This window comes from Thermobia domestica, chromosome 13 (assembly GCF_964235325.1).
Source record: "Thermobia domestica chromosome 13, izTheDome1.hap1.1, whole genome shotgun sequence".
Taxonomy (NCBI): Eukaryota; Metazoa; Arthropoda; class Insecta; order Zygentoma; family Lepismatidae; genus Thermobia; species Thermobia domestica.
The window spans coordinates 185909208-185921444 of NC_137466.1; the positions used below are offsets into that span (position 1 = coordinate 185909208).

Here is a 12237-nt window from a genome sequence, read left to right on the forward strand (position 1 = left end):
GAGAGTTTTTGCGTGTAGTTGGCAACGGTGGGTGGACGAGTGAGTCAGGAGACAGCCTACTGAACGATCGATAGTTCACGCTCCAATCATCAAGAGAGCTGATAGGCTAACTGGCCAGAAGAAGAGCGAGAGCTGTAAGCTTTTGGGAGACGATCACGAAATCCGCATCTATAGACTTTATCCTAACATTGAGTTCAGAGCAAGCACGGACACTTTTAGAACAAAGACAAGGGGACTGGTTCCTGTGTAGCTGTGGAATTAACGCTTCTAATGCGCAGGTCACTTTTGGTTAGTGAGAAGTCGTGTTAAATGAGGGAAAGTGGTAGGGAGAGCGTGGTTCGATATCAAATGTATTCAGCATTGTCCTGTCAGTGAGAATCTCAGTATGTCATAGAAGGGTTCGTTGTTCTTAGCCATTCCTTTTGAACTTTCAGTAATAAACAGAAATAAAGTTTGGTCAAGATGCATGTTAGTGATTGCGTGCTGTAGAGTCCCAGCGATGACTACGTCAGCTTTTAATTTCTTGGAGAAGGGAAGTGGGGGGAAGATATATATACATTTTTGAGGGGCCGTGTTTGGTATATCGAAAATAGTATACAGTGAAACCTGCCTTGACGGACACCTCTATAATACGGACTGATTTTTTTGTCCCGGCAAAAACATATGTTCCCTTACGAAAAAAACTCTCCCTTTTACGGACACTCTCAGATACGGACGCGGACAGTCCTTTTTTCCCCCAAACATTTCAATAACCTCTTCATAACGGACAGAAATTATTCTCGGTTCTGCGATACACAAACACACGCACACATGTTTCTTCTGCAACCGTACTGAGCATAGCATTCTCAGTGGACATTTGCTAAAGAGTTTTATTATCCTCGTAGAAGAAAAAGCATGCAGTTTTCTCTAAACAAAAGAGTTTAGCCTGTTAGTTGGTTCCTAATGCGTCTTTTGGGAACGTTCTGAGAATTTGAAATAAATGAAAAATGCTTACAGTGTGATGACATGTACTTAAGAAAATTACCATACACGCATTATCTTTTGCAGTATACGAATATATTAACACATTCCCCAGCAATAATATTTAGACTTTTACTACTATAACAGTAATTTCATTGCCTTCAGCAGAAAATGGGCTTAATCATTACCTCAAGTTTTATTTAGGCCTATCTCCTTGTTTCTGAATGTTCATACAGTATTCCTAGAATATTCAAAACAGTCATATAATATTCAGTAGAGAACATTTGCTCTTGTTTACGTACGGTATATTTCTAAAAGTCCATTGATTATTATTAAAAAAAAAAAAAAAAAACTAGGCCAGTTTCTAAGGTTCCTACTTCGATCTAGAATTAAACAAATGTCAATATTTTTGCGTAAAGGTATTCTTACGGCAGTTGCCTGTAAACATTTCCAACTTTAGTCTGTGTATGAAGGACATGTCATAAAACATTCCTGGACTTCCATTATTATGCCCCACATGCAGAAAGTATATTCATATAAGTCTGTCGTAGGCCTATTTCAAATGTTTGTATCTTCAGCACCGCCGCCAGAAATACAAAGCACAATTATGAAAATTAATCCCTTTCCCCGGCTACTCTTGTTTGTTTATAGGGAGGCAAGTGTCTTTTCTGTATGTTCACTGTAGCTTTTTAAATATAATTATCATCAACGATCAGAATGTCTTTTTCTTGTTATTATAGGCAGGAACCGTTCTAAAGGGTAAAGAAGATAAGTTTCCTAGCATTCGGCTTTGCACCGGGTTTGGTAAATATATTACCATTCCTTGACCCGTCGTCACAACCGGAAACAATTTTACTGTTGTAATCCACTGTTATATTCTAATAACTTCCTCAATGCAATCCTGGTTTCAAACATAATAACTAAATTTAAATAAAGAATTGGGGGTTTCAAGTAAACGCATAATTCTTAGGCGTTAGGCAACTCGATTGGCTGCATACTAGCTACCGCGGAACAAAGGACTACTAAAATGGAATGTCTACACGCATAATCCAAATCGAAGAGTCACGATTTCGTGATGTCTGTAGTAAATCCACTCCCCTCCATCACACAATGCCATGTTACCAATGTTAGCTGAGAAGCTGGCTGATTCGTTGTATACTGAGGTTCTATTGCTTTCAAGGTTCTTAGGGAGTTCTTCGCCCCAGCAGAGACTGAATTCTTGTGTTAACTTTGGGAACGGGTAAATAATGAGGATGTCAGAGAAGGGGGAAGAAGGAGGGTAGATGAACACCTGCAGGGAGAAACCTTTTTTTTAAAAAAAAGAATGGCCAGCTTCTGATTGGTTGTTCGGATTGTTGGATATACGCATCTTTGTTTAAAGTTGGTTCAGGAGGACGCCACTAAACTCTCCTAAAAGTAATTTTAAAATTGTAGAATATAGGCCTGTCCGTTTTTGCGTTAAAAAAAAAAAAAAAAAGAAAGAAAGAAATCCTCAGCTTTTTTGATATAATCTATGCCTTACCTTCACCTCTACTAATAAAATTGACATTGTTATTTATTTTCTAAATGTATATAGAGGACTGCTATGTAAGTTTATTTATATTTGACTATATTAAAACTCATATTTTTAAAAGAAATCCATCCTACGAATAAATGTATCGTATTATTTCTCTTTTTCTGTTATGTTGCAATTCAGTAGTATAATATTAAATTGCATATCCTGAGTGATAAATTCAGATCTGTCGTAGATTGTGGAAAAGCCAAAATCCACTGATCCACACAGAGACAAAGCCGTTCAGAAATATGTATACTTGGTAGAAGTATGTCCACTTTGTTTCCTCCCTTCAGGCATCCTGCTGAGACAAGGGATGAAACAGACACGATGTCGTTAGTGTGGCAAATCTCTACTAGAGTGCAGCACCGTGCGTGCACTTGCGAGCAGGGATTTCAGTCTGGTGCGTTGGGTCCGTTGTTCTGAGTATTGACGAAGCTTTTCCATTCGAACATTATTCTCTTTGTATGAAATCGAAATTTTGGTGTATATTTCAAGGGCGAAAATAATAAAAGGTGTAATTTATAAGTCTATAGGACGTATGCGTGTAGCCTATAGTATAGGCGCACTTACGAACTTTTTTTTTTTTAATAACTTTGGAAATAATTTATCGATTTAAGTACTGTTTTCAAGCCATAAGTCTATTATTTTCTAATATTTAGTAAAAGTGCTTAAATTGCCCGCTTGTTTTGTAGCTACTGACAAAGAATATGCATGAAATGAGGTATGCACTTTTGCTTTCGATAGTATAGTTGGCAACAATGCGTGTTAGAAAATTATGTTCAAAAGGTAGTCGCACTAGTTACAGGGGAGTTCATAGAGAGGGAGATTCAGGGGCACAGTTATTCCTCCTGATCTTGTGTATATATGAAATACGCTAATGAAAAAAGTGAAACTGTACCTCCCACTTCCTCCCGCAAGCAAAATCTGAAATGTCACTATTGACTAGTTGAGATAGTTTAGACTGACCTATAAAGTGACATATCGAGATTATTTTATAAATGTCTTATTAGAAGTTAAGAAAATGACTTTCGAATGTCATTTTATCCAGTATATGTCTGAGAATATAAGAGGTATTTTACCCCGTATTTTCCCATCGGCACGGCCCGCATCAGTAAATAAAGTAATATATTCAGTACTATCAGCCTGCATCAGAATATTACTATTTCCGTTCAAAAATGTTTAATACAAAACATAAACCCACCAACTTCCACCCAACTATAGCCTATAGCAGGCTAGAATGGCAAGGAACTTAGTTTAGGGTCATTGATACTGCGCCCCAGTTTACTACAAGCCCAGTTAGGTTGTCGATGGGTGTATTTGTCTTTCTAACCAAAGTTTCCTACCTCATACATGAATAATCTCCCGATACTAGATAGCAAAAGGGTAAATTTATGCACCTACAAGGAATCTGGTACAATGCGTTCTAACTCTTTAGCTAAAAGAAATAAATTACTTAATAGATGTTTTTAATGTCGTTTGAACATACAGCATCAAAATAATACGTTTGTAGTCCGTACTGTGAACCTAGATGAAGGAAATACAATAGAGAATGGGGAAGGAACCTCGCAACAGTATGTAAAATGGATGTTCAAATGTTCCAGAAGGAAAGGGGAGCTGACTATCCAGAATATCTACAGCTTATTTCGAAGGTCGGGAACTATAAACGCAATCAGTTTCGCCCCTATATGCAAAGTGTTGAAAACTCCACAACTGTAGTGGAAAATATGAATCATCTAATTAAGTAGCGTATTGAACAAGTTTCAGATCTTTGGATTTCAAATATGATATTCTATGTTATTTTGTAAAACTTATCTGTTGAAGTACTTTCGAAACCGAGGAAAACATAACATTTTGTACGCACTATTACTACGTCAGAAGAGAATGGAAAGGAATAAAAATTTGTCTTTTGAGAATTTATTGTCCTCAGCTAAGGATGAAGATAAGGGTTACGGCACTCAATATTCAATCTGATGTTGAAGAAGCCGCCATATTGCTTCAGCGTCAAGTTTTTCTGGTGAATATGTAACGATACGGTATGTGTTTGGGAACTTTCCCTTATGGCAAAAGATGAAGTAATTCTCTTAGAAACACTTAAAAGTTACGTAAATTTAGACAGAAATATTGACCCCTTACGGGGATTTGGTATTGTTCTTCTAAATATTAATGTATTTTATGCTCTCTTTTTTTCTTTCTAGGAAACTGTGTAGCCCAGAGTCTGAGCCACACAGCCCAGAGGGTATAGGGACGAAGGCGCCAGCTATGAGCGAGGCTGTTAAGCCTGGCGAATCGACATCCACAATGGCGCATGAAGCAGGCGGGCCAAACGCAATCGCTGTATCGTCCGTTTCCGGCTCACCCTGCGTAGTAACCTCCTCCATGGCCCCGCCTCCTGCTTCGCTTCAGGTGAGTTTAGAACACGCCCATCTTTCCCCCCTCCCACTCTCCCTCCCTATAGAATTTTAGGAAGGGGGAGGGCTCACGCTAGCATTGAATATTTTTTTTTTCGGTGACGTCGGTAATTGCAAGCAAGCCTCTGGCCATTAGCCTTGTGATATTAATACATGGCGACAGCACATAATCATCAGGGATTTTCGCATAGTTTTTACACTAATGTGTAATTTTATTATATAAATAAATTGAGGACTCAAGTTTAACGTTTCTAGAATATTTGACAAGAGCGACAATTATAAATTGTGTCTCGCCAAATAACAAATCAGACTAATTATTTTATCGATATCAATTTTTTGTCTGAAAACAGATCGTGCTTGCTTTTTTTTTTAAAAAAAAAAGCACACAAAACGGAAGTTGTAGCGAAATTTAAACTCTAGTGGCGGGTTTTCAGGGAACTCACATGCGTAAAAATTAAACTTTTATTATAATCTAAGGGAAGTAAACTTACCTAAGGTTTTATTAAATTCTTGTATACAACAATTATACAGAGTGTTTCAAAACAACACCGACAACGTTTGGGAGGTGATTCCTAACACCAAGATAAGATAAAAAGTATAGACCAACCTTGATGCACAAATGCTTTCTTTCGGAGTTATAGGCTGCCGAAAACATGAAAAAATGAACTTTAAAGGTCCATAGCTCCAAAACTATTGGACCTACCGTAGTCGGGTCAAGACTTCAAGTAGGAACTAATATGTACGCTATCCAGATATTCATGTTTCAGAATCCTGCAGTACTCACCAACTGTCTCTATAAAAATTGTTGCGGAAGTACCGCAGGATTGTGAAATATGGATATTTGGATAAGGCACATATTAGGTCCTAAGTGAAGTCTTGACCCGACTACGGTAGGTCCCATAGTTTTGGAGCTATTGATCTTTAAAGTTTATTTTCTTCACGTTTTCGGCAGTCTATAACTCCGAAAGGAAGCACTTGTGCACCCAAGTTGGTCTGTACTTTTTTGTCTTACCTTGATGTCAGGAATCACCTCCCAAACATTGTCGGTGTTGTTTTGAAACACCCTGTATATTAGGTAAGTCTTCCCTTAGTTAGAAATGATAAAAGTTTAAAGTTCCGACATAACTTCACTCAAACACCGCCTCTGAAACTATAACCATAATTCAGCGCTAGTACGGCATATAAACTTTCTTCCCGACGTAAAAATGCATACAACGGTTTATTGGAATCCAACATGTTTTTGAATGTGTATGTTAATTAATTTTATTTTGCATTGACAATATATGTTATGGACACTGTAGAATGTATTTAATGTTTGCTCACTATTGTTGTTTTTATTATGAAATAATATCCTGTATTTCTAAGCAGGCTTTCTTCCAGGAAATTTTGTCGGTGAAGGGGGTATCTGACATCGACATCTGAATGGTCCCAGCACAAAAGTAATGTGTAATAGCAATTTAACTTACCTTAGTCCCGAGCAAACTTCTCGGGTGGGACCGAATTGGAAGAAGCACTGGAAGTGACCAGCAATGAAGACAAATCGCGAAATATTGACTTGCTAGCAGTTTACGGGCCATAAACCTGCAGTTTTACAGACATCGGCGCCATTGGTACGATATATACGTAATTATTATTATGAAATAGAAAATTCAAATATTGAACAAAAAGAGAAAAAGTGGCAAAGAAACTAAATAAAATGCACTCGATATGTGACTACTGCGAATATGTAAATTATCAACTTAGCAGAACTTAACTTCCTTATGGTACAAAGGTGAATGGTTTTACACTTCAAATGCACGTAGCGTGGATGTTAAATGTTTTTATCTGTACTGTACATCGGTACATCTGTACTGTACATTGTTCGGTTCGGGTAATGCGAGAGAAGTCTCATTTTGCGCAAGTCAAAACACATGTTTTTGTTCTCAAGATACTTAGTATTAGCTTCGGCGTAAGAATAGGGAGCGTCTAGTCTCACACCAGTTCTCTCTATGTGTATAGTGTGTACGTGGTACTTTATTTCTTGATAAATATTGGTCAGATCTGAACAAAATTTGTTGGGCAAATAGCCCATGATCTAGGATATAAAATTAATATATTTTATGGCCTGCCCTGGCCAGACACAGGCTCAACTCGTCTTCCATGTGGTACTTTTATTTATTTGTAATTACTTGCACTGGCGCAGATCCCGGGGGTTAGGGGGACGTCCCCTCCAATCCTGAAACGGGAGACTGCCCCCCAATGATCCGATTTGAAATGTGTTTTGGAGGAGAAATGTGATTATTTGTGTCTGATTGCCACAAAGGAAAATGAGATGAAATTGATGCCCCCCCGCCCCCAGAATAAGCCTCAAATCTGCCCGCCTTCCAATATTGAAGACAACTCTGTTCACCCGATCCTCCTCAGCATTGTTTTCAACTTCATAAACATTTTGAACATCGCTTTAAAAAAAATACGGGAACGCCCCCATCCCCCTCCAGTGTTGAAGATAGGTTTGCGCCGCTGATTACTGGCCAGATCTGAATGAAATTTGATGAACAAGTAGCCTATCGGCTAGAAACTAAAGATCTCTATGTTTGGTTGCCAGGATTGGTCAGGGACAGGCTCGGCTCGACAACAGAGGCTGTGTTCTACAACTTTGCACGCCAGGAGCAACTGACTTTGGTTCACCTCGGCTTGTGTGTTTAACGTTCTGCCGAAAACAAAAATAATTTTGTAATCGTTAACAAATTAACAAGTGGTATGAAACTACAGCTTGACCATACAAAGAAATGCTGAAATATATACGCGGTGGATCGTGTTAGCAGGGTGACTACAGTGATAGGTGCCGTGGCCAAGAGCAAACGCTTATATGTGCGGTCCCAAGTTCCATGTGTGGTGAGAGTACCTGCTTTGTAGACAAACTCGACTACTAGTTTGTAATCCAGTTTATATAATACTGAGGTTGATTTATTTCTGTTGAACCGAATTTGAATGTGCCACTTACGTAGGAAATGCTGTGTTCAATCTGCAGACCACCTCTACAGGCTGTTGCCCAGCACCGGAGCTTCCATTACAGGAGACTGTGTTGCAGCTAAACCGTGCATTATTGAATTCCACTTCTCTTTACAAGCTTTCCACAGACCAGAGACGGTGCTGATTCGACTATGCGACAGACACCGCTTGAGGTGTCCGAAAGCACAATAGTTCATTCGGCTGGCATCTGGACTAGTGACATGGATGTCAGAAATGAAAATTGCCGAAATTCCAGTTTCCTGTTCCATACGGCGATTGAATTCCACAGATGTTTTCGCCGTGTTACTGGATACCTTGTTTTTGTGCAGTTTAACCTGGTTCACGTTTTGTTCGTACAATGTAGGGATGGCCAGGACCGGATCCTGGTGGAACTGGTTTTCGGGTCTGAACGGATTCGGTTCTAGAAGACCCGGTTCCGGAACCGGTTCTTCGGATCCAGGTCTGGAACCGGATCCGAAACCGGTTCCGGCGGACCGGAACTTTGTGGCCATCCCTAGTACAATGCTGAGATTACATGCTGGTACATTTTAGTCAAAACATGAGTCTGGTAGTACGCAGCATTGATTTTGACGTTTCTCTCCATCTTCCGAAGAGGTGGTTTGTCCTTGTACGAGAAACGAGCCAGCATCATGAACTCGTTTGGGAAACTCTCTGCGCATTGGTGGAAGAACGTGTCTCAGACCTTGGCGTCCACAAGTCTGTATGTAATGGCAAAAACTTTACTACATTCTATGAGGTAAATTCACGCGTCATTAAGGATAACAATAAGCTTCCACCGATCTTTCATGAGTTGATGTTCATACAGCGTTCTGCAATTCTTTTTTCGTCCAGCAACATAAGAGTTTTAGGGCATGCACACTACTCTTGCGAACGACCGTGAGACGTAAATCCGTGTGAATGACATGGTTGTCACCTATGATGTGCAGCACTTGCTGGCCATCGTACGCTGTGTTTGGGAATTTTCGGAGGGTGTCATACGCTGAACCATACTCAATAGCTGTGGGGTCCTCTTCATGGGAGCCAATTTATAGCTCCTCGCATCAGTATGGTGGACCCAGGACTGTGCCGCGTATTTCCGTGTAATACGATTCACAGTGGCACGACTCGTACGAAAATTACGCATTTGACACATTTCTACGATGCACGACACTGTGAACTTGTGTCGTTAAGAGCCAAAATGGCTTGCCATAATCTGTTCAGTTTTGACGGCATCAGACGATGCTCCACCACACTGCTCTATTGCGCCACTAACGAAGTACTGCTGCTTGCCTCGTGGGAATCTCACGGCAATGGGTTGTGAATGCGCAGTACAGTAGCAGATTGACTTCGGCTCAGTATAAATGAATCAACCTCTATATCTAATGTCCCATAAACCCTTGGTACTGAAGTAGGACATCAAACACAAACCAATGGGAACGTTGCTCGCTTACTTCTAATTAGCAGGATGTATTCGGAGCCAAGTGTGGTTAAAACGCGTACTTTAATTCTACATGAAGACGTGATCCAGGGTTGGATGTCCGGGGGAGATAAAAGCTTTATATTAGAAGCCTGAGTAATTATTTGGACCCCACTTTAAGCAGTAGGGCCCGCCTCGTAGCTTCCTGTTCAGTGGCGACGCCAGTATTAATTTCTTGAGGAGCAAACAAAAAGGCTGAGAATTTTTTTGAGGTAGCAGTTTTTTATTTTCTTTCTCTCTCTCTCTCTTTTTTTTTTTTTTGTAAACCCAAAATAATAGTTTTATATTTTACTAGACCCTACATTATATGTCTTGCGGAGGTGCTATTCCTCCCCCCCCCCAGTATTTTCATTGCAGATTTATTAGATTTCATTACTGTGAAGAGTGACCCATACCTGACCCAACGGTTGCCAAGCATTCTTATTTTTTATCCTGTATGATTAAATTGATTTACAAAAAAAAGAGGGGGGGGGGGGAACTTACCTTCTCATGCGCTGCAAATACTAAAATTTTTAAATTTTATTTTCTGTTCCGCTCCACAAACAAATACGACTTTCTTCTAAAGGAAGTTAACTAATAATTTCTTAATAATATTATATTCATTTAAACAAACAATTAAAAATTTCAGAGCAGATGAAGGTGGTCTCACAAGGGCTCAGCACCCTCTTTCCCACCTGAGATTGTTCCGCGTTTTATTTTTAGATATTCAAAGTATGCTGTGGGAACTCTTGTAGTGTAGGAATGAGTTTTGCCCCCTATCTGTTTACGGTATCAGACCGAAAACGGTAAAATATAGTAAGAACTATAATGCCAATTGAATGAACACGCTTGAAAAAGTTCAACTTACGAGATTAATATAAACGTACCACTACTATCAACTTCAAATACTAAATTGAACCTCTGTTCGCCCTCGGAACATTTTGGATACAACGTGAAATGGAATCCTAGAGGTCGTAAATGGTAGCAAAAGAATACTGAAACCATTCCATGTCCAGTGAATCACTGACTTCCGTACGAAAGGAAAAAATGAAAAATGAAATCTTTAATTATTACGTCTGACAATTATGCCGGCTAGGCTAAAGGAGATGGTGATGATGACAAATGAATGCAATGACGAAATTAATCAAGTGGGAGGAAACGGGAGAACCTTGAGAAAATCCACGCACACGGTGCTTGTACACTACGAAGCTCACTTGGCGCGAACTGGTATCGAACCAACGACCCCATGCACCAGAGGTGAAAGCGCTACCACTGAGCCACTGCGACCCACCGTGAGAAAGGAAGGAAGTGAAAACCTGTGCCGGATCCATGTCTCCGAAACAGTCCACAAATGTCCAGTAATGTGCAGGTCCGGAGATTGGGTAGGCCAGAGTGGGTGTTCAACTTCATCCCAAGTGCGACCGCTAAGCGTCAGCACAGAATCCGCTGTAAATCAGAATATTGCGATCCAGCACCACAAAGCCACCGCCATGTTTCACGGATGGGCAATGATTCTGCGGATCAGATGCCTTTTTAAGCGTCTGCCACAGAGAAACACGGACCGTGAATTTGAAATAAGTTGAACGATGCGACTGTGTCACACGTTTACAGTCATCACTAGTTCATATTGCATGTTCGTGGTAACGTTGGCGTCATGCTAAAGCGTTACGGTTCCTTATTAACGGTTTCTTCCGTGCAATCCTACCTCGCATGTCGCTTTTCCGCAACTCACCGTAGTCTGAGAGGGCTTTGAGAGGCGGTACCCAGGCTCGTAGCCAGCCCCAAAATTTAGGGGGGGGGTAGAAGTTTGGGGGGCGATCCAATCATACCGTAGTTCATCACCATATAGTTTATTTGCAAGCCTAAAGTAAAAAATTTTAGGGGGCCAGTAAAAATTTAGAGGGGTGACCCTCCCTAGCCCCCGTGGATATGGGCCTGCTTCCACCACAGTCGGCACGCCAGTTCTGAGTGTCAATCCGCTTTAATGCTTGACAAGACTTGTCACTGAAGATTTTCTTCCGATCACTGTTGCTCTTCACCGATATAATTTTTCGCGCATCATACTTGCCACTTTAGTCACGCTCGCAGCACATAATTGAGCTCCAACTGTTTGCCTTCTTTGGAAGGCAGAGAGGTTGCTATTTGACAGTATCACCGTCTTATCAGTTCACTGCACATTGCCGTTCTACTGCTCCTCATGTAGTATGGATTTTACTCTTAAGATCCCGGTGCTGCAATCGCCACCTGACCGTTGCCAACCCAGATATCTTATGTGTTTCCATTCAATGGACATGCTTCTGCAGATTTGGTATGTGTTCCGCGTTCTAAGAATAGGTTCCATTTTCGTCTTTGTAGCTATATGTAATGAAACCGGAAGTGGTATAAATCAGTTCCGGTTTCAGTAATAATCTTCATACAGCAAAAATGATAAGAAACAGCGAAAATGTTTATGTATATATATTGCTTCAATGTTCCAAAAGTAGGTTCCAGATCCACCCATCCACCCACCAGCTCATTCCGCTGTTGAAACTGGAAAGTAGATATTTCACTTCCGTTTCAATATTGTGTCTGAATAGTTTGGTAGTTTCACCGTGTGAAACGAAACTCACTTGCTATTAGTAATTTACAGTGTTATTAGAATTTAACGAAAAAAACTCCTGAAATGATATATTCGCTAGAAAAGTACGAGGGGGAATCAAAAGTAAAGGGACTTGCAATTTCTCGCACTAGGGTATGGTAACACTGCTAGTATCCAGCTCTAAATTAGTGTCGTCTGCAACACTTCTATGCAATGTTTTACTCTTATTCCGGCGTTAGTCGTTGGAGTGTAACAGACCGTTAAACATTGTAGCTCCATTGTCAATCTA

The 12237-nt window shown here is 40.2% G+C and overlaps 1 protein-coding gene across 7 annotated transcripts in view; it reads left to right on the forward strand.

The window, feature by feature from the left end:
- The window catches only part of LOC145668849 (uncharacterized), a 276188-nt gene that overhangs the window by 201609 nt on the left and 62342 nt on the right, over positions 1–12237 (forward strand). For all 7 annotated transcript variants that reach the window (XM_081737052.1, XM_081737054.1, XM_081737056.1 and 4 more), the window contains one exon: positions 4711–4918. In XM_081737052.1, the coding sequence (XP_081593178.1) occupies positions 4711–4918 (208 nt within the window). The remainder of the gene's footprint in view (positions 1–4710; positions 4919–12237) is intronic.